The sequence below is a fragment of the Neofelis nebulosa genome, chromosome 14, assembly GCF_028018385.1.
Source record: "Neofelis nebulosa isolate mNeoNeb1 chromosome 14, mNeoNeb1.pri, whole genome shotgun sequence".
NCBI lineage: Eukaryota > Metazoa > Chordata > Mammalia > Carnivora > Felidae > Neofelis > Neofelis nebulosa.
The window spans coordinates 17485219-17508045 of NC_080795.1; the positions used below are offsets into that span (position 1 = coordinate 17485219).

The 22827-nt window shown below is 37.7% G+C and overlaps 2 protein-coding genes and 1 long non-coding RNA gene across 19 annotated transcripts in view; 1 reads left to right on the forward strand and 2 right to left on the reverse strand.

The window, feature by feature from the left end:
• Window positions 1-1382: 1382 nt before the first annotated feature.
• COPS5 (COP9 signalosome subunit 5) lies at window positions 1383-19296 on the reverse strand. Of its 3 annotated transcripts, none has more exons than XM_058699764.1 (8): window positions 19016-19296; window positions 16225-16459; window positions 15139-15267; window positions 14418-14483; window positions 13676-13761; window positions 8994-9105; window positions 3812-3960; window positions 1383-1622 (listed from the first exon to the last, which is right to left on the reverse strand). In XM_058699764.1, the coding sequence occupies exons 1-8, from the start codon at window positions 19129-19131 to the stop codon at window positions 1538-1540; spliced, it is 978 nt and encodes a 325-aa protein (XP_058555747.1). In that variant the 5' UTR covers window positions 19132-19296; the 3' UTR covers window positions 1383-1537. The 3 variants fall into 3 exon arrangements, with proteins under 3 accessions (XP_058555747.1, XP_058555746.1, XP_058555748.1); XM_058699763.1 differs by having other exon boundaries at window positions 18823-19291; XM_058699765.1 differs by lacking the exon at window positions 19016-19296 and adding an exon at window positions 18815-18947.
• On the reverse strand, window positions 4052-8985 carry LOC131495004 (uncharacterized). Its single transcript, XR_009253710.1, has 3 exons — window positions 8110-8985; window positions 4984-7865; window positions 4052-4723 (listed from the first exon to the last, which is right to left on the reverse strand). It is a non-coding gene; the product is annotated as an uncharacterized LOC131495004 (long non-coding RNA).
• A 1833-nt stretch (window positions 19297-21129) lies between the features above and the next one.
• Window positions 21130-22827, forward strand: part of CSPP1 (centrosome and spindle pole associated protein 1) — a 155645-nt gene continuing 153947 nt past the window's right edge. For 10 of the 15 annotated variants that reach the window (XM_058699749.1, XM_058699755.1, XM_058699752.1 and 7 more), the window contains exon 1: window positions 21131-21273. The gene's annotated coding sequence lies outside the window, so the exon portion shown is untranslated. Of the gene's footprint in view, window positions 21274-22827 lie in introns of all 15 variants that reach the window. The other 5 variants (XM_058699750.1, XM_058699760.1, XM_058699762.1 and 2 more) reach the window with 2 other exon arrangements.

The window sequence follows — 22827 nt, forward strand, 5'->3', positions numbered from 1 at the left end:
TGGCAGTAGATTGTTTTGGCTGCTTGTTGAGTGCAGTCATTTTTTCTTAAAGGGTATAAAAATGGAGGTCAGTTTGAACCATGTGAAATTGGGGATACCTGCTTTTATATAGAGTTACAAAATAATGGGTACCTGGCTGGTTTAGCGGGATCTCGGGGTCATCAGTTCAAGCCCCACATTGGGCATAAAGATTACTTAGAAAAAAAAAAAAAAATTAAAGGGTTACAAAATGAAACCAAAATGCTAACATGTCACATCAACCATTGGAGAATGTATTTGGATACTAGTATTAATGGGCTTCATCTTACCATAGACTACCTCATTGCTAAACCCAATGGAAAACTTTTAGGCTTTGTTTTCCTTGACCTTTTTGGCAGTGTGTCAGGTCATGGGTAAATTACTTAAAAGTTTTCTGCTCCTGTGGTCTCGTTTTCCTCTGCCGATTTTCATATTTGATGTTTCCATGATTTGTCTTCTTTTCACCATCTTCCACAAGTCATTTCATTTGCTCTCAGCCAGCCCTCACCCCCAGATCTCTCAACAGTGCTCTTAGAAACATCAATCTAGTACATTTCTGCTGTTTAAAACCTTTAAGATCCCACTGCTATTGGGATAAAGTCCCAAATGCCTCTGCAGGATCTATACTCATCTGTTAAAGTCATCTCTTGCTACTTCTTACATCCAACTGGACACTCTCAGGTCTGATGGAATTTCAGTTCTTGAAGGTACTAGGTTCTTGCTCTCTGCCTCTTGCCTTCTACACATTGCTATACTCTCTGCTTATAAACTTGCCTCCTCATTTTGCTTTTCTGGCTAGTCCTCCTGTCTTTTAAATTTCATTTTTATGTCAGGTCACTTCCTCCAGGAAGCTCACTCTGGGAACTCCTCTTTGGTTTAAGTGTTCCTCCTGAGTTTCCCAGCACACTATTTCTCCCTTCCTAGTACACACAGGTTCTTGTTAACTTAGCTTTAGCCTCCATGGTAAGTTCTGTGAAGACAGTGGCCTTGTCTATCTGGTTTAGAATATCTGCAGAATAAAATTAGGCCTGTTCAGTAAAGGTACTTGGTAAATATTTGAATACCTAGAAAACCTATGTTAGGCTCTGTCTTAAGTTATTTATTGTTCAGGAAAATAATTTCTGGTGTGACTTGGTTAACATTTCATAAGAACAAAAAAAATCAAATTATATTTTTACTAATGGACTACCAAAAGAAGGTATAGGCAAATTGAAAAGTGGCTCTGATAATCAGTATGGCAGGTAAAGTGCTGAAATTCTTTGACTTAGATAGGCAAGACTCTTTAAAAAATAGGTTCCAATAAATATTTCTTTCCCTTATATTTAAGAACATTAAAGGATACTAGAAAAATAATGAAAGAACAATTTCATTTTAAAGAGCTTTATTACAGGATGTTAATATTCAGGACACTTCAGAGCACCTTATACTTCTAATTAGATTTTTGGTAACTGGTTTTAAAGTGTTACTTGAGTATTTTTCTCATATTGGCTTTCAGTCAAAAAGCCTACTTAGTGACTGTTTAAGAGATGTTAATTTGATTAAACAGTTTATCTTTAATAACCTGAGACATCAATCCATGGATAGCTTCTATGGTAGTTTTACAGCTGCAAAGAAAAAAACACATCACATAATGTCACAAGAGCTGAAAACTTTCGAAAACGCAAGTACCCCCCATTTCTATCCTTGTACCCCCAATAATGATTTTCATTTCTATTCATACTCCACAAATCACAACAATTTACAGTTTACTCTTCTGATTTTTAGCCTTCTGCATATCTTTTAACGATTTCATTACAGTTGACCTTTGAACCATGTGGGGGGTAAGGGTACCAACTCCTTGGCACAGCTGAAAATTCACATGTAACTTTTGACTCCCCCAAAACTAAACTACTAATACCCTACTGTTGATAGGAAGCCTTACTGATAAACAGATGATTAACACATATTTTGTATGTTACCTGTATTATATACTGTATTCTTATAACAAAGTAAGCTAGGGAAAATAAAGTGTTAAGAAAACCTACAGTCACACTACTATACTGTATTTATAGAAAAAAAACCCCATGAATAAGTGGACCTATGTTGTTCAAGAGTCAACTATACTTACTAGAACCTTCACAAGAGAATAACAGTGTAAAATATGATATACAGTAAAACTGTGGTTTGCAAGCATAATTTGTTCCAAAAACATGCCTGTAATCCAAAGCCCTCATACACCAAAGCGAATTTCAAGAACCATTGACTCAGTTGTGATCATGTGCTGTTTGGCATCACATACTACTCGTATTGCAAGACACTGCTTGCTTATCAAGTTAAAATTTATTAGAAATATTTGGTTGTTTTGCAGAATACTTGCAAAAACAAGTTTCTTGCAATCCAAAGTTTTACTGTAATTCATAAGTTAATTTTATTACTTATCAGGAGTTTTGGGGAAAGTCCTGTTTTGGAAGGTGACTGAAATTATATATGTCATAATTAAAGACTGATTCTAATATTACATTAAAATCTGTCATTCCTTATTATTTATTATTTAGAATAAAAAAGATTTTAAAGAATCCTATACTTTTTTTTCTGAAATAATCACCAAAGGTCAAAGTTACAGTGGGTAAACGACTTAGATTTTAGAATTGATAAAAAATTAAAAGCAAAAAAAAAAAAAAAAAAAAAATACAACCCAAACAAAACAAAACAAAAAACCCACCAATATTCGGAAGAGATATGATTCTTATAAAGTTACCCAAAACAGGAAAATTCTCTACTTTTGTACTACTATTTGTTTCCTTCCTACTTTTCTTCTTACATAATTGGAGACATTCCCATTGTGAAATTTTTGCTTCATAAGAAACTGAGATATAAATGTAGATAAAATTACAAATCACAGACAACATCTAGATTAGCAAAAACATACACTCAGTGCAGGTACCAAAAATGAGACCTAATATCAAAGAAAAATGTAATTTTTATCCAGGCCACCAGCCCTATGTCTTCTAAAAACTCATGGAAAAGAAAGGAATGAGATGATTTTAACCCAAGATGGCTCCCTCCTAACACACTTGGCTTTCCCTTCTCCTTCCTATTGACCAGTCCAGTTTTTCTGCATACCAAAGTGTCAGTTTATAGAGATGTCAACATAGTTTTCCCTTCCTCTCTGCTTCTAATTATCACATTAAAAGTCAAACCTTCGTAAAAGTAAATGTTATTTAGATTTCTTCCCAGTCCTCTATGTATCTGAAGGGTCACCTGATTATTTCATAAGTTATCAGAGAACACATTCTAGGTTTGTTCCTAACAAATTTTTGGGAGTGAGATTTGGGATACTAAATTACTGTATTAAGGATAATTTCAGAAGAATCACTTAAGAGAGATGCAATAATTTCTGTGATATTTAGGGGTTTGAAACTTCATAAAAATGTGAAATTTGATCAATTTAATTAATCTCAACATAAACCCTTAACAGATGAGTAAGACAGAATAGATTGGGATGTCCCTTTGCAAAAATTTTTTCTTTTAAAGATGCAGTGATGGATTGGTTTTCTTTGTTATACTTTCTAGCCAAATCTAAAAAAGGTGACTGGGAGTTTTTCATTACATTACCTAGATCTTTAAGCCTTTAATGTTTTAACTTGAATTTTCTAGGTTCAAATGTGCATTTGATAACTCCTGAAAGTCTCAAGAAATTAATACTCAGGTACAATTCTAAATTGTAAATAAGTTGAAAAGGAATTTGAATCCTACTATATATAATGTGCAAATTTTGAAACAAAAAGAGGGGCAGGAATAGATTTGCTCTTACCTGTCTCTTGTAGCTTTGGCAAGTTTGTCTTCTGATTTTCTGTCATGTGTTTCTAAACCCAACATGAAACTCCCTCGTCCCAGCTGGGCTTCTGACTGTTCTAATTTTTCAGACAAATCAAAGACCTGACCAGTGGTATAGTCTGCATTCTGTAGGGAAAATGGTATTGTGTCAGTGTGTGTGTGTGTGTGTGTGTGTGTGTGTGTGTGTGTGTGTGTATATATATATATATATATATATATATATATACATGAATTAATTTTTTTCTATTTAGAACATTTCATTTACAAAGAATTCTACCATGAAGTATAAGTAGATAGTGAAGAAATCAAATTTATTTGTAAAAAACTGACTCCAAAGTTCAAACAGTTCAAGTTTAGAGTTTTCCCCCTTTTATAATTTAAAGATTAAATCTGGAATTCTTTTCGACTCCTTAAATCTAATATTTGTTATTATGAGAGGCTTTAAAGTACACAGGTCTGAGTCTCAGGTCTGGCCTTGCTGCAGATTAGTCGGAGGCTTTGGGAAAACTCCTTTACTTTTCTGGACTTTCATTTTCTGAAAATGGAGGAGGACAGCAGTAATTTCTACATTAAGGCTATTTATGAAGATTACATTAAGTGATGTATCTAAAGTAACATATATAAAGATCTTAGGCCTGTCCATGGCATCTGGTAAAGGCTTAATAATTGTTAGCTAATTTTATTTGTTCTCATTGAACTTTCAGAATTAGTACTTAACAACAGTTTTTAAAAAAATTTGTTTTAGCTTTTGTGATTATAAAATTAATAGTTATTGCAGAAAATTTGGAAAATGCTGAACAATATAAAGAGAAAAGGAAATACCTATAATCCCTCCACCTAGCTATAACTAGTTATATTTTAGAATATTGCTGTATGTTTGCTGGGGCGCCTGGGTGGCGCAGTCGGTTAAGCATCCGACTTCAGCCAGGTCACGATCTCGTGGTGCGTGAGTTCGAGCCCCGCGTCAGGCTCTGGGCTGATGGCTCGGAGCCTGGAGCCCGTTTCCGATTCTGTGTCTCCCTCTCTCTCTGCCCCTCCCCCGTTCATGCTCTGTCTCTCTCTGTCCCAAAAATAAATAAAAAATGTTGAAAAAAAAAAATTAAAAAAAAAAAAAAAAAAAAGAATATTGCTGTATGTTTGCTTAAACACCTACATTTGGTAAGTGCTACATACACTGTTTTGTCTGTTAATATTATACTTTTTAAAAAGAAAAATTTTAACAGTTACATATGTAACTTAAGCGTTACAAACACTTAAGCATTTTTATGGGATATCTAAAATACAAAACAAATTTTCACAAAGATGAGTTATGAAGTACATATTCCATTTATCTTCAATAGAAGAGAATGAAGATTAATAAAAAATTTGGCAACAATATGTTACTCTATTTACTCAGACTGTAAGACATGTACATGAAATACAGTTCATCCACCAAACATGAAGTTATTTGCCGTCATCAGTCACTACACAGGGCCTTTTACAAGGCTACCAGTTCTTCCAATGAGTTTATAGGCTGATAGTATTTTTTAACGATGCAATTATATTCACTTTGTCTAGATCTAAATGGTTTAGGACACCAATACATTCCCTGCCCCCAAAGATTTGAAAACTAAGGTTTGCAGACCACTGCACATTTGGAATATTTATCTCAAGCCTTAAAAATGTAGGATGGCAGCAACAGTTATACTATTAAAATGACATAAAATGACATTATATTTCAAACACATGGAATGAGTATAGGGAAGTAATTACTTAAGTCAGAAAATTACTTTCTTCTGTAGTTTTTAGGTTATATGCTTTAGCTGGGGAAAGAGAGGAGTTGAACATATATTTATAAATTTTTTGTTTTAAATGCTGCAATTTACCATATATAAAACCACAAGAGGAAATATAATTTAATCTGTACTTGATTATTAATATCCTCAATACATGCAATGCTAGAATACAGGGATGGCCATTGGCTAAGTATGTAGAGCTGTTTGCCTTTACACAAAGATTTAGATTGCTCTGGTCTTAGTGTTTACTCCCCCTGCTATCATGTGTCAGTTCTGGCTGTTATTAGGAAACTTGCCTCTAAGGAAATAACTCCATATAAAGCATTTAGCAGTGTCTGGCACAAAGGAAGCACTTAATGAAAGTATGCTATAATGATCACTCTCCTTCCTTCTAATTTGCTACTTCTGATGGCTGAGGGTAAGAAATAAGAACAGGGGTGCCTGGGTGGCTCAGTCAGTTAAGTGTCCGACTCTTGGCTTTGGCTTAGGTTATGATCGCATGGTTAGTAGGATCGAGCCCTATGTTGGGCTCAGTGGTGACAGTGTGGAGCCTATTTGGGATTCTCTCTTTCTCTCTGCCCCTCCTCTGCTTGCACTTTCTCTCAAAATAAATAAACTTAAAAAAAAAAAAAAAAGAACAGAAGGCTTGTCAGAACTGTACTTAAAATCATAGACACTTCTCCAAAGAAGACATCCAGGTAGCCAACTGACACATGAAAAAATGCTCAACATCACTCATCATCAGGGAAATACAAATCAAAACCACAATGAGATACCACCTCACACCTGTCAGAATAGCTAACATTAGCAACTCAGGCAACAACAGATGTTGGCAAGGATTTGGAGAAAGAGGAACCCTTTTTGCACTACTGGTGGGAATGCAAACTGGTGGTGCAGCCACTGTGGAAAACAGTATGGTGGTTCCTCAAAAAATTAAAAATAGAACTACCATACGACCCTGTAATTGCATTACTAGGTATTTATCCAGAGGATACAGGAATGCTGATTCGATGGGGCACATGAACTCCAATGTTTATAGCAGCACTATCAACAATAGCCAAAGGATGGAATGAGTCCAAATGTCCATTGATGGATGAATGGATAGAGAAGATGTGGTATATATATACAATGGAGTATTATGCGGCAATCAAAAAGAATGAAATCTTGCCATTTGCAACTACGTGGATGGAACTGGAGGGTATTATGCTAAGTGAAATTAGAGAAAGATAGATATCATGTAACTTCACTCATATGAGGATTTTAAGAGACAAAACAGATGAACATAAGGAAAGCAAAACAAAAATAATATAAAAACAGGGAGGGGGACAAAACATAAGAGACTTTAAAATATGCAGAACAAACAGAGGGTTATGGAGGGGTTGTAGGAGGGGGGAATGGGCTAAATGGGTAAGGGGCATTAAGGAATCTACTCCTGAAATCATTGTTGCACTACATGCTAATTTGGATGTAAATTTAAAAAAATTGGGGCGCCTGGGTGGCTCAGTGGGTTAAGCGGCCGACTTTAGCTCAGGTCATGATCTCGCGGTCCGTGGGTTCGAGCCCCGTGTCGGGCTCTGTGCTGACAGCTCAGAGCCTGGAGCCTGTTTCAGATTCTGTGTCTCCCTCTCTCTGACCCTCCCCCGTTCATGCTCTGTCTCTCTCTGTGTCAAAAATAAATAAACGTTAAAAAAAAAATTTTTTTTTTAAATAAAAAAAATAAATAAAATAAAATTAAAAAAAATCATAGAAAATATGCTCAAGTGAGGCCTTTTCCTGTTAACAAACAAAAAATAACAGTAACCTATTGAGGCTTTATTATATGCAGGCACTTTGCTAACTACTTATTTACATAAAGAATTTCATTTAGGGGCACCTGGCTGGCTCAGTCAGAAGAGCATACTGACTCTTGATCTTGGGGTTGTGAGTTCCAGTCCCATGTTAGGTGTAGAGATTACTTAAATATATAAAACTTAAAAGAAAAAAAAAAAAAAGAATTTCATTTAATTCTCAGGGTACTTCCTGATGTAGGTACTATTATCCCTGAACCCAAGAGAAGGCTCAGGCTCATTAAACAGCTTTCTGAAGGTCATATAGCTGGTCAAGTGCCAGAATTTTCTTTTTTCTTTGAACTGAGTTTATTTCATACCAAATTTTGTGGTTTAACCATTATGCTATACTGTACAATATGAGGTGGCCTACTTAAAAGAAAGAAAAAGAAAAAGGAAAGCAACTATTCCTGACCAAGCTGTAAAATACCTTTCTTTTTTCAACGTTTTTTTTATTTTTTTATTTATTTTTTTTATTTTTGGGACAGAGAGAGACAGAGCATGAACGGGGGAGGGGCAGAGAGAGAGGGAGACACAGAATCGGAAACAGGCTCCAGGCTCCGAGCCATCAGCCCAGAGCCTGACGCGGGGCTCGAACTCACGGACCGCGAGATCGTGACCTGGCTGAAGTCGGACGCTTAACCGACTGCGCCACCCAGGCGCCCCTAAAATACCTTTCTAAGTATGTTAGGTTTTAATGATAATTGGAAAAGATTCAGTGACTTATTTTATTTTTTGCTGCCCAGCATCTGCTATTTTAAGTTAATGGTATTCTGATTTTCTTCTGGGGATAACCCTTCCTAATTCTTAGTCCATGTGCTCCTGAAAGAGTTTTTTCTACCCCAGCCTAACAGTGAAGTATATAACTTGGCGCAGCCACTCTTGGTGTTCATTTCCTTGGCCCGGAACAGGTTTAGGGATGTGATCTAAACAAGGCTCAGATACAATGAGGTTTGGCCTGGGGTTATGCGTGAGTGTGTGTATCTAGATGTTCTCTTTTGAAGGGGAAACTGAGGGGCTGGGAGGTCCCAGGTTAATGCTGACATCTTATTTTCAGCCTGAAACTGAAGCTAACTGATATGAAATCAAACCTGACACAGAAAGACCAAGACTTAATAATAATATATGAATGCAAACTTGCTGTGCCTGAAGTAAGGCCTACTCCTAGACTTTGCATCTTACAAGATTCACTTTTTTGTTTAGCCCAGTTTGGTTGGGTCTCCTGTCACTTGTAACTGGAGTCCCAACTGAGACACCTGACAGAACAAAAAACATTATTTGTATTTTTCTCTCTGGAAGTCTCTTTAAGGCAGGGGCAGATTTCACCCGCAACTGACTGCTTATACTTGTCATTTGGACTTAGTCTCAGTAGTATATGACAAAGACCTTGGCTTGGCCTAGTATCCCAATCTAGGTCTGGTCATACAGAATCTGGTATCAGCCCTGATATCTTGGCCAAGTCAGGTATAGCCTTTCTATGAAAAAGTGTTCCAGATATTAAACCACTTATATAGCTCAGATAAAATTCAAATGCATCCCTTGGAAATATAGTACTTACAGTAAGCAAGCTAGAGGAACTCAGGGTATTCACCCAGTATTTATTCCACAAAAGCTCAAGCAATTTGCGATCCAATGAGGATTTGAAATATGAGACTTCTAAGGCATAATACCTACAAAACAAAAGCACAAATTTAATAAGTAAAAACAAAAACCAAAACAATTCAACCATATATAAAAGTTATGGCCAAATTTAAAGAATTACATTTTATATCTAAATAGTTATGTTTTAGTTTTTAGTTTAATAGAACAATCAGTAGCCACGGGTTCCTTACTCTTCTTTTAAATCTTCTGTTAACTAAACTTTCTTGTGTTATATTTCTTCCCATTGTAGAGCTCAGAAAGTCCCCCAGGCTAATCAACAACCAATCAGAACTTCTGAATGACATATGTTTATCTATGTTATTGAATTCATAAATTCTATCCAATAGCACATAAACTTAAAGAATTGCATCTCTAGGGTCAATGATAATTTTTGATAGGTTTTTAAATATACTGAAAATGACATGTGGATTTCCCATTTCTCCCTTTCTAATCTCCTAATTAGGACCTACTACTTTTTGGGAAAGCAAATTTTAAAGCAGAGTCCTTAGAGTACCTCAAATTCTGCTTCAGGGAGAGCAAGAAATATGAAAAATTTGGTTGAATGTATGAAAAAACATATTTTTTAAAGTAATAAATAGGTTCTGTATATTAGTAAATACAAAGAAACACAGGGACTTCTTTACCTTCAGGAGCCTATTACTGTTTATAGGGGAGATGTGGTATGGATACACAAAAAATTAAATATGTGTGCTGAATAACAGGAAGTGATGCTATAGTGCATATATAAAATTAATCACCTACTAATTAAATATAATTAAATGAGTACTCTTAGTGTAGACAGAACTGCCAGAGAAGCCCCAGGAAGAAGGCAGGACTCAGAGTAACCCTTTCATGAGTCTATGGTGTGGATAGGTTAACAGCAAGGAGGGGATTAGGCAGCATCCACTTACAAACAGGAAAGCCACAAAAGGAACGGTAAGTAAATCACTTTGTCTGGACAGTTAAGCCATAGCAGAATAATGTCCAGTTGGTGGACACATTACATAAAAGATTAAGAATTTTAAACTTTATAGGTGGGGGGATGGGTTAAATAGGTGATGGGGATTAAGGATTGCACTTGTGATGAGCACTGGGTATTATATGTAAGTGCTGAATCACTAAATTATATATCTGAAACTAATATAACATTGTATGTTAACTAAGTGGAGTTTAAAAATAAAAACTTAAAAAAAAAAAATTTAAACTTTATCTTCTAGATAGTGGGGACTCCTGGAAGGTGATGGATATGGCCAAAGAGGTGTTTTATAACAATGATATAGCCAAAGAGGTGTTTTAAGAAAGCTGGCTGTGGTAGGATGTCTTACAGAGAAACTGTAGGCAGGAAGACCACAAAAGATACTATTGCAGTGCAGCAGATGTGAAGAGAGAAAGGCTCAGGCTCAAGTTAGTTGTGCAATTAAGTGAGGGCCTTTTCAACATTAAGATACCTGTGCAGATCTGAAGAAGGACAGGGCATAGCTAGTGAAATGTGGAAGTGGAACAGTGTATTTTTTGAGCACCTGTTATTTCCTGTGTACTTTACATATATTCTCATTTAGTCTTCCCTATAACCATACAAAGAATGCATTTATTATTCCCAGTTTATAGACAAACATTTACAGAGAAAGCCTTAAAGCTAGTAAGTGGCAGAGAAAGGAAGAGAAAGGATATGGAAAGTTGTATCTATTATCAAAAGCCTCAGTTTTATTTTTACATCCAGACTGTAGACACTTGAGAGTATTTAAGAAGTGAAGTGCTAGGTGGAAAGGTCAGCTTTAGAAAGGAGGGGTTGTATTGCTGATACTTGAGGAAAAAAGAGATGAGAAGATGAACATAGCAACAGATATTCCAATTTATAAAGGATGGAAAATAAGGGAACTCAAACTTGAAGTTTTAGAATAGGCTTTATGTTTTAAAATTTATGGATCACCTTAATGTAATTACTGTTTTAATTCCATAGGCTGATGCAATGAAAATTTTTGTTTAATATGTAGTGATTAGCTGCAAATCTCAGTAGCAGAGTTGAAAACAAGAAGAACATTCAAAATTACTTGTGGAGCTAAATCCTCATCTTCTGTATAGGAAGTCAATAATAGATACTGCCTAGAACTGAAAATCGAGAAGTAGCACTATCAGCATGTTGTTTGAAGAGATGGGGTAAATACTTACAGGAATATCTATAATAATAGTTTAAGTGACTGTCTCTGGGGGATGGGAAAGGGAATGGTACAAAATTGTTTTTTGTAATAAGTTTCACAGAACCATTTTACTCTTTAAGCCATGTTCCTGTATAAATACTGACAACATACAAGCTTATTTAAAAACACTTTGTGTCCTATTTTCACTAAAATTCTTTAAAGTTGACAATATTATCTACATTATATTCTATGTTTAAAACAGACTTTGGATGTGCAATATGATGTGGGATTTAAAATAGGAAAGAAAAAAGATCAATATAAATTGAAAATAATACCTCATCACCAAATAATTTAGGAAATGGATCTGTAAGCAGCCTGCTCCAAACCCCTGCTCTTTCAACTTGGGACAAGTAAGCCACTCATTTGCCCTATGAAAAAGTTTACTCTCTCTTATTTAGGAACTGATCCTAAGAGAACATCTTTGAATATCTTAGCAATTCCAGGCTCAAAATTCTAGGTTCTAGCAATGAAGATAGCTAGAAAGTGGCTATTCTTCTCTGATGGACTCTTATTTCAGTAAAACAGGAAATGCAGGTTTGTTTAGATACAGAAAGCATAGACTGCTTCAGTCTTTGTTTCAAAAGCTGCAGTTGGTGAAAAAAGCAGTGTAGGTATTAAAGGTGTAAGCTTTTTATACCACTGTAACTCAATATAAATGAAAAAAAGAATTGTTACTCTGAAAATGAAAGTATCACAGCAAAGGTGTTTCCATGCTTAGGAGCAATTCTCTCAAACAGGAATGGTTTAAATTTTTTTCAATAGGGCAAATTATGTGATTTAATCCCATGCCTCTAACTGAAAAATAAAAAAGAATATATTTTTTTTTATAAGTATGTCAAGGATGACAGATATATTTAAAAACTCAATTTTAGAAATTCTAGAATTTTCTAAGAATTTCTGAACAGAAAAATAAAGAGTAGTAGTACATGGGTAGTCATGGGTATTCCTAGAAGTTAAGATAGGAGGTATGGAGAAAATGGGATACTAAATAATCATTTAAGTAACATTTTTTGGGGGGTGGGGGATGCCTACCCTTCTGTGTGCCATGCCCTGTTTAAAATGTTAGGATACAGCAGTGAATTAATTCTAGTGTCATGAAATTTACATTCTAATGGGGTCAACAAGGAAGCAAAAACTTATCAGATGGTCCTAAGTGCTAAGAAGAAATATGAAGCTGGGAAACTGAAACACAGAATGACAGGAAGGTGTTATATTAGACAAGAGGACTAGTGAGCATTCTCTCTGTTAAGGTGACCCGTAAACAGATATTCCATGATTGAAGTAGTTAGTGAGCCATGTGGAAATAAGGAACAATTTTCCTGGCAGTGGGAACAGCAAGTGCAGAGGCCCTGAGGCAGATATCTGCCTGGCGCGTCTAACAACCATAAGGAAGCCACTATGGCTGGACTGGAAAAGCAAGGGTTTTGTGATAGGAGATGAGCTCAGAGAGGTAGGAGGGGTCAGATCACATAGGACTGTGTAGTCCATGGTAGGACTATAGATCTTATTCTTGGTGATACAGGAAATCATTCTGGAGAAGGAGGAATGTGATCTGACTTACATTTTAACACATTCAGTTTTGACAAAAGATCTTTAAAGGGGTGAAGGGCAGAAGCTGGAAGACTAGTTAGAAGGCTAGTAGTGGTCTGGTTCAGGATCCAGATGGTGTTGGCTTGGGTCAATATTAGGTAGCAAGATATATTTAGAAGATAGAGAACACTGTTTTCATTGCTTTAACACTTCTAAAAACTTAGATATAGGGGCGCCTGGGAGGCTCAGATGGTTGAGCGTCTGACTCTTGATTTTGGCTCAGGTCATGATCTCATGGTTCAAGAGTTTGAGCCCTGTGTTAGGCTCTGTGCTGGGAGTGTAGGATTCTCTCTCTCTGCCCCTCCCCTGCTCACTCACTCTCTCTCTCAAAATAAATAAATTAACATTTATTGAGATGTAATTCATATACTGTAAGATTGACTATCTTAAAGAGTATATATAATTCATTGGTTTTAGCATGGCTTCTTTAAATTTTGGAGTGAAAATGCTTAGGAAGAATTTTTGCTAAATGGAACTTGGGTACTTTGAGGGCTTGTAGACATGCTAGTGTCAGGCTGGCCCTGAATACAACTTCTCTCAACTGTCAATTTCATTAATGAGCTAACTATCTTGTACCCTGATATGTTTATGGTTGTGTGAAAGGCAAATAACATGTTAGGTTTAAACAATTATTAATAAAAATTTTAAACATTATCCTAAATTTTATATTCTTACTGCAGTTTTAAAAGGTATTATGAAATACATTTCATCTGAACCTTTATTCTCATCTGTAAAATTAGGGGCTTAGACTGATGATCTCTATGGTTTCCTATGATGACTTTGGCATCAGACACATTTTAAAATTACTTACTGTTTGCAGTGTACACCAAAGTCTTCTATTTTATTAAGTGGGATAGTCTGGTACTCAGAAGGTCCTTCATCGGGGGGTTTATAGCCCTCAACAAAAATGAAGAAAATAGAAGGTTTAAAAAAAACATAGAAACATGTTTCCTATGAAGCTTTCCATTTATGGAAACATTAATTTTGGGGAGCCACATATTGAACTTAAACATTCCAGTTAAAAAAAAAAAGTATATTGCTTTTACTCTCCCTCAACCCCATTTGGTGGCTGATGGCTGGATTTTCATTTTTCTTGTCCTTAGGTGATATACACATATGCTAATATCTATTTCAGATTGCAGAGAAGGAAACTGATGTTTTTAGCTTGTTTGTCTAGTTCCTGTCAGAATGCCATGGGCATACAGAGACTTATTAACAAATGAAGACTACTTTTTAGTAAAGTTAATAATATATAGCACATGACAGTGCAGAGCCTGCTTGGGAGGCTCTCCCCCCCCCTCCCCCCCCCCCCCCCCCCCGTTCTTCTCCCACTTGCCCGTGTGTGCAGTCTTTCTCAAAATAAATAAACATTAAAAAACAAAAAATACATAGCATAAATATGTTGTCTTTTGCTAAGGACAATTTTTGGTAGTTAGACTGCTATTTTGTAAATATTTTTAAATTGTTTTAGGTCAAAACAAGATATTAACCATAATATGACTTTAAAAATAAGTCATTTAAAAATTACAAGGAGTTAAAATTTTAAAAATTACCTTTGGGTATGTCCTAAAGGCTCCAAGATTCACCTTCCCTGCAGATATTGTTCTTGTTGGGTCAATCTACAAGAAAGATATATTTAATATATATGTAAATACTTCATTTGTTTAAATGTTATAAAGTTAGAAATACATATGTATATATAATACTACATGCATGCACACACACAAACACTGATTAAAATAAACCAAATAATAGAAAAAAATAAGGAAAAAAATAACCAAACATGATAAAAAAGTTCAATAAAGTGGGTAAGTATAGAAATCTCATAGTGAATTTAGAATTTAGATCTAGTTATTATACTATTTAAGAATGTTATTTGAAGATTTGTTTAGCCCTTTTTCAAAAGTTTCCTTTTACTAGATGAACAATTTCAATCTTTCTTATGGTAACCTGGATTGCATCTAAAACACTGAGCATAGCAAGAGCTGCTCTAGCAATTCCTGACTTACTCAATTCAGTCAACATTACTGAATGCCTATTATGTGCAGGGAACTGAGACATAGGTGCTGTGATCACCCTCATCCTATAGAATAAGACAAGAGATGCAGAGTAACTTGTTCAAAGTCCCAGCTTATAAGAGGTGAAATTCAGATTCAATCCTAGGCATACTGACACCAGATCATTGCTCTTTACTATAGTTGTTATTTCTCAGTATACTTGCTTTAATAAATCTTTGTGAAGAACTTAATTAAGACTGGTTGCAAAAATACTTACTACTACTGCTACGAATGGTTCCTGGAACTGCTGATTGAGCATCTGAGTACTAACGTCTATCCCAGAAAGCCAGCAGCCATAGCCAGGATGGCTATGATACCAGCCAATTGCATTTTCAAGGCGGCCAACCTAACAAAGAAGAGGGCAAAGAAGATTGAGGTTTCTGTTTAATTTTAGAAACACCTGTAATTTGTCTGTTTACATAGCATTATGATAAAGTAATAGCATGCAGAATAGTTCATAGCATATGCTGCTTTCAGGTTAAAAAAATTTTTTTGGCATATATAATAACTGAAACATAATACCTGAAGCATAAAATTAACAAGAAGTACAGTAAGGTTATTTAGTCTCCCTCCCACCTTGTTTCCCTCAACTATCCTGTTCCTCAGCCCAGATGTTACCACTATAACCAGTTGCTTACATACTTATCTTGCAGATATATTCTTTGCATAAATGTAGATTAATACAAAAACAACAGTATACCACATACAGTGTTCTATACTTTGTTTTTTCACTCAACAAAATATTGTGGGGTTTGTTCCACGTAAATAAAATATATAGATAACTACTTTTTAATTTTTATTTTTCTTAAAGGCTGGCTTGCAGTTCATTGTATGGATATACCATAATCTATTTAATCAGTTTTATATTCAGGAACATTTAGGTTGTTTCCAAAATTTTGGATTTAAACACACATCTGATACTGAGTGTGAGAATTTAAAAAAAAACTTTTATGGAGATATAATTGACATATAACATTGTATTAGTTCAGGTGTACACCATAATAATTCAATATATGTATATACTGCAAAATGATCACTACAAGAAATGTAGTTAACATCCATCACCATACATTAGGTACAACTTTTTTTTCCTTATGTTGAAAACTTTTAAGATCTACTCTTGAGTATAAGAATTTAATTTAAAAAAATCCATGCTAACCTCGTATACATCTTACATAGAAATTGTTGAAAATAACTTAAATATAAACTTTAATGTAAAGAGGATAGTTTTAAGTTTAGAAACTCAAGAGTCGCCATGAAACTCTTATTCAAGTTACTAAACTTAAAGAAACAACATTTTTACCTGTTTGGCGTTTTCTATATATGCAGCCATGTACTCATATGCAGCAGCCTGAGCATTTACTCGGGTTTCAGTGCCCTCTACAGGCAAAGCAAAACTGTCCATAATGATCATGGTTTCACCATCCACCTTTCCCAGCATTAAGCCCATCACTTCTAAGTTGCCTCCTGATCTGGCATGCATCACCATTTTCAATAGAGCCAATGCTGAGATTTTGCAGTACTTAAAGTAATGGTGACTATAAAACAAAAGCACAGTATAATTAACTTTCTTTTATAAAACACAATTTCAAAGACAGTTTTTGTGAAGATAATAAGTATTGAAGGAATTTACAGTGATGGGAGGGAGAGAAAGATTGTAGAATATGGGAAAGAAAAAGGAAGCAGAAGTTGCTGCAGGGGGCTGGAAATGATAAACATGTCAGAGTCCTGCAAAGTATTTCCTTTTAGGGGAATGGAAAAGTATGAAAAGCTTTTTAAATATGCTATTCAAGTAGAAAGGAATTATATGACCGGTTCAGTAGGCTTTTTCTCCATTAATTTTGGAATCACCAAATCTCTGATTCTGACTTTAGTTGGAAAGCTGTGCCTAAAGATTCTCAGGTCTAACTTTCTGGTCTTATGGTTAAGAATGTGGACTCTGACATCCATCTGCCTAGGTTTGAATCTTTGCATTGCCATGCTAGCTGTGGCCTAGAGAACCACTTCATGTCTGTGCCTCAGTTTCCTCATCTTTAAATAGGAATATTTCAGAGTTGTTGTTAGGAGGAAATAAAGTAAGTGAAATAATGTATATAAAGTGTTTAGCTTAGTGCCTAACTTGTACTAAAACTTTATAAGTGCTAGCTATTATTAGTCTTAACCCATCTTTTACAGTACTCTTAAAAATCAGTGTGTTGAAGGGTGTGGTTTCTTTCTGTGTTATCTGCTTCAAAATTGAGAATGTAGCTCTAGTATCTTTGGTTCAGAGTTTGTCATCTGTGGATGTGACTAAACTACTCTTCACTACAATTACATTTTCCCATCTCACTGACACAGCCCAAGAGAGCTAGGATGAATATAATTAATTAGAGTCACAATCGGACAGTAGGGGAAGCAGATAATTTCCAAATATTTAATAGGCTACAGCAACCTAAAATGCATAGCCTGCTCTAGAAGTAAGCAGACAAGCAGTCTTTGATAACTAGTCTTTAATAAAGTGGTCAATGTTTCTGAGAAGCCTTTTTAAGATGTCTGCCCACAGGTTTCAATCCCAACTGAAAAATTTGGAGACCTGGTATTGGGCGTCCAGACATGAATTAAAATCTTGGCTCCCCCATTTACTGGGAAAAAGAAAAAAAAAGACAGTTACTGTGCTCCTATTTACATACATTGTAGACCATTTTTTAATACATTATCTCATCTAATCTTTATGACATTACCATAAAAGTAGGTCTTAATTCCTTTTTACAGATAAAAAATGAAGATACATTAATTTTCTAGGGCCAATTAACTAGTGACAGTTATGAGGTTTGAACTTCAGTCTACTGTCACTTAAGAGTTCATTGCCTCAGTGATCATGAAATAAGTTACTTATATTTGCTTGTTTTCTTATATGCAGAAAAGTAATGAAAATACAGTACTGCAGGGGCACCTAGCTGGCTCAGCTGGAAGACCATGCCACTCTTGATCATGGGTTTGTGAGTTCGAGCCCCACGTGGGGTGTAGAGATTACTTAAATAAAAAAAATATAGTACTGGGTTATCATGCAGATTAAATAATATATGGAAATTCCTAGCTCAGTGCTCAATCTGTATTAAATACTTGATAAACACGGCTGAATCTGAATACTGACAAGAGTTTGCCCTTGTAAAAAACTGAGAAAGATGGAAGAATTTTGTTGTTGACACTGTTGTCTTTTCTATCTTTCCATTTGACAGACTGCTCTTTTTACTCTCTCCCTAGCATAATCTGCTTTCAGGAAAGGTAAGTGCTGTGGGTAAACAGTCCTTGACTTGTCATCATTCCCAGGGACACAGGGCTTTTGCTAAGGGGCAAAGAGCTTTAAACTCTATTGATATAATTCCTAGCTTATGTGAACTGATGAAGTAATATTTTGGGAGACTGGGTGGACCCTCGTTTCTGAAACTGTTATGGCATCAAAAATTGATTATAGATCTCTAAAAGATGGCTCATAGTTATTTTAGAGGCCTTTGGGCTGACTTAGTTTTTGAAGACAGGTGCAGTCTCCAGTCTGAGATCAGCTGAAGGTCCTAACCAGGTGTATTATCGACACAAGGCTTAAGGCAGAGTGCGGCATATATATGATAATACAGATACTGAGAAATGACAAACCAAAAAATCGCTTGTCGTTTTTCTCTTACATCCTCTGGAGGCAAACGGGTTAAAGAGAGACAGAAGGGGGAGTCAAAGCAAGCCTCCCTAGAGGGCCTTTGGCTCTACTTGCGGAGACAAAAGGTGGATCAAAATTTCTCGGGCGCATATTCTTCTCCCTGCCCATGAAAACACAAGCTCTCCACCCTCTGCAACTCCCACTCCCTCTGGGTGTCCTAAACTCCCGCCACCCCTTCCCTCCCCTGCGTCTCGCCAGGGACCTCCTCACTCCTTAGTCCAGGGCTTCGCCGCCAGTATTTCCTGCTGCTGTTTCTTGTCGTATTTGTAGATTTCATCGATACTCTGGGCTTCCTGCATGTTGTTGGCCAATTCCCAGGTTTTCTGAGCCATACCACTCCCGGACGCCGCCATTCCGAGGAATCGGAGAAGTTGTCGCCTCCACCACCAAGACGCAACTTTACCTCGCTGGGTTCTCAGGTGTGGGTTTCGGACCCTCCCGAGCACAGGTGCAAACTCGTACTAGTCTCTCGAGGCAGCCATGACATCTAAAACCGGAGGTGAAGTCGGTACAGACCATTCGCGGATGGCGGGAGGGCTTCCGGGCTGCCACGATATAAATAGCGGTTACATAAGAGAGACAGAAGAATCTTCTTGTGGCTGAAATGAGAATATGTTACCTTAAAAAAATTTTATGTATGAATAGAACAAACACAATGATTGGGCATGGGAATGGTATAGCCTTCTGTACCGGAAGAAGGGCACGTTAACGTTATGCTAGAAACTGGAACCGGTCCTCTTTGTTCGTACTGCGCAGGCTCGGCCTCCGCCATATTAAAAATGGGTAGATCCGTGAGATAGGATGGGAGAAAACTGTTTTCATGTGGGTGTAGGTACCTCAAATAAAATGTTGAACACCTAAAAAATAAGGATGTCTGTGAAAAACTTGAGATATAAGTAGTTCTGGATGCGGGCTAAGACGAAGTTAAACATGGAATTCTAGTTGCAGATGAATTGCACTTGTGTAAAATCCTAAGGCTTCTTTGGTGGGTTGGCGCTACACTTCTGTAGCAGGGTGTTTTCTGGCATTCCGAAGAGGCTGTGGAGACTCCTGGAAGGCTATGATCGTGTATTCTGACCTGTTTGTAAAAATTAACATCTACAGGAGCTGTTCATGTTCTGAAATTCTAGTACCCAAGTCTTAACATTAGTTATGGCTTAATAAACCACTCCCTGTCCCTGAGGCCAAATTAATCTCAACAACTTTTCTTCCAATAGTTAATACAATGTTTAATTATTTTACTTATTTTCCTGTTTTAGGTATTTTTCCTTCACCCCCCAACTCCACTCTAGATTTCAAGTTCCAAAGCCTAGATACCAGGTTTGTGTTCCTTGTTTTATCCCTAATATCTAATACAGATGTTCAGTAATTTGTTTTGCCTGGGGTGAGGGGAGGGAGCGGAAGAATAGGATCACACTTCAATTCTCCAGCTTCATCTTTATCTAATCATCCTGAAATTTAGCATATGTGGTTAGCATTGCCTAAAATACTCTCCCCCCCTTTATTTTTTTTTTGTCTGGGGGCCCAAATTAATCTTCAAAAACAGAGCTCAGAGATCTCTACCATGAAATCTGATGATTCAAGGTTCTCTAAATGTACTGTAGATGCTTGCATAACTGTTACATTGCATTGTAGTAATGTATTTGGAATTTTTTCTTTTCACTGTACGCTTTAGAGTTCAGGACACTCTATCAGTTGTGTCCACCAATCCTAGTACAGTTTGTGGCAAATAGTTAAAAACATTAAAGACCAAATCCAGACCCCTGCCTGCGGTTTTGACATTAACTTCCATTTGAAGAAAATTTGTTTTTAAAACCCTCTTACAAAGTAATTTAGGAAAAAGGATTCCTAGTTCCACTCTCCTGGGAAGCTAGAGATTTTTTTTTAAAAAATTTTTAACGTTTATTTTTGAGACAGAGACACAGCACGAAAAGGGGAGGGTCAGAGAGAGAGGAAGACACAGAATCTGAAACAGGCTCCAGGCTCTGAGCTGTCAGCACAGAACTTGACCCGGTGCTCGAACTCACGGACTGAGAGATCATGACCTGAGCCTAAGTCGGACACGAAACCGGCTGAGCCACCCAGGCGCCCCTAGAGATTTCTTTTCTAATGATGGCACATGGCCACTCAGTATTGCGTTAATTGAATATGTTGCAAATAGTAATAAGGACTAAACGTTCACCAGACCCCTAGAAGAGAAATGTGGAGAGGTATGCCAACACTTTTTTCTCTCACTGCCATCCCTGCTCTTTTTTCTTTTCATGCCGGCTGGGGCTTGGAAGGTTTGGAGGGGCTGGAATCAATTTAGCTTGGGAAGAATTTTCCACGGTTTAACAGCTCCCAGTCACACCAGGAGAACTAGGTGGCGGAGAACCCAACATGCTTGCAGGCAAGTCCTGCTGGCGATAGGGAGGCTGTGTGGCCTCCGGTACGATAGGGGGCGCCCCGACTGCGCGACCTTATCCCCGCGGCCGAAGTGGGGCGGGGCCGCGTTTGGCCGTTGGGGAAGGACGGGGGGCGGGCTCGGCTTAAGAGGAGGAGCCGGGGCCAGGCGGCTAGTCGCAGTGTTCCCGTGCCCGGCGGCTGCCGCCACCTCTTTGGCCCGCAGAGAGCCTCTCTAGGGCGCTGTGCGTCTTCCCGGACGCGAGCCCGCTCTCCTGAGTAAGCGTTAGTCAGCCGTGGGTGGAGAGCGGGCCTGGCGGGGTGTGGTCGGGGGATGGGGGAAGTGGTGTCCCTGGGCGGGGGCAGGGGCTCTAGCGGGGGGGCGGTGGAGGTCTCGCGGCGGCCACGCTGGCCGCGGAGCTGGAGTTGCTGCGTTTGGGAGTGCCGGGTTCTTTGCTGGGTGAGGTCTCGCGGCCGCTGGGCTAGGGGCGGGGCCTGAGTTACTGGGTAGAGGTCGGGGTCTCGCGGCTTCAGGGCTGGAGACAGTGGCAGAGGTACAAGATCCTGGTCTCGGTCTCACTGCAGTAGGCTGGGGGCGGTGCTTGGTTCCTGGGGACACGGGTACCCTGTGGGCGGGGGTCGGGCGCGGTGTCTTGGTTACGCGGTCTGGACTCTGGGGGCCCCTCAACTGCTGCCGCCGTGGGTGCTGTGGAGACCCGGTTGCTTGACGACGCGTTGACGCTTTCTAATGTGGCCGCCACCCACATCTCCCGCGTGTCTTCCCAGCAGCCGGCTCTCCGCTGCTGGGTTAAGCTTCCCGGAGCACCTTTCCTTTACTTGGTGCTGGTTGATGGTTAACGTTTATTGAGTGCTTACGTTCTTGGCGCGGTTCTCAGTGTTTTGTTTTGCAAGTAAAATTTATTTAATCACAGCCCTGTGAAGTCGGTCTTGTTATTTTCCTGTTTTCTTCTGCCACCGTGAGCTTGGGTCTCTTCTAATTGCCTTCGTTTTAGGATTGTTATCTGGGCTTTTGATCCAGCTTTCAGTAAATGTTAGCATTGGGACTTATTTCTTGAGAGAGGTTGATTCTCAATATTATAGGATTAAGAAGTTTACCGGGAAGCAAACCAGCAGTTTCCAAACACCTCAGAAAATACTAGAACCTAACAGCAACCAATTTGGGTTTGTAAAAAGCCAATTTTATCCTCAGAGAGGTTCTGTTTTATATGAAAGAATGGCATGTCATGTTGACAAGCAAGAATGGATCTCACAGAAATCCTTAAGATGGTGCTTTCTTTTCTGCATGTTTCTTCTCACTAGGAGGACACTGTGTGGTGGTTAAATAGCTGCTGAAGTGCTCCCCAGGTATGAAAGTGTAGGTCTCCTTCAGTACGGGTGACCTTCTGAAAGGGAGCAGGTGGTTTTAAATAGGATAAATTGGAACGGGATGGTTTAATACAATTTTTCTCAAATGCAATTTTCAGATAAATGTGATTTATTTATTACAAACTGTGAGCAGATTGCAGATTATTCTTCTAACATTCTCACTTGCATTCCCATTCTGTATTGAGTGGGAGACAGAGGTGTTTGAGCAAGTATTCTGGAAATTTTGTATAACCCAAAGACCATCTAACTTATGCTGCGGTCCTTAGTCACCATTAATGATGTAAGTTGCTAAAGGACTTAATAGTGTGCTTATATATTTACTTTATCTGTATCCTAATCCTCAACTTTCCTTTCTCCCACAAGTTACTTGTTAGCAACTTTTAGGGGGATTTGTCAAAATTTGTGTGTGCCCATGGAAGCAAGTTGCTCATGTGGATGTCATCTGCC

Excerpts from the sequence above, each read along its gene's own strand:
- COPS5 (XM_058699763.1), bottom strand. The coding sequence starts at position 18,965 with ATGGCGGCGTCCGGGAGTGGTATGGCTCAGAAAACCTGGGAATTGGCC. Across the intron at positions 16,460-18,822 it reads GCGAAGCCCTGGACTAAGGA|TCACCATTACTTTAAGTACT; the intron begins GTGAGGAGGTCC and ends TTTGTTTTATAG. Across the intron at positions 15,268-16,224 it reads ATATAGAAAACGCCAAACAG|GTTGGCCGCCTTGAAAATGC; the intron begins GTAAAAATGTTG and ends CTTCTTTGTTAG.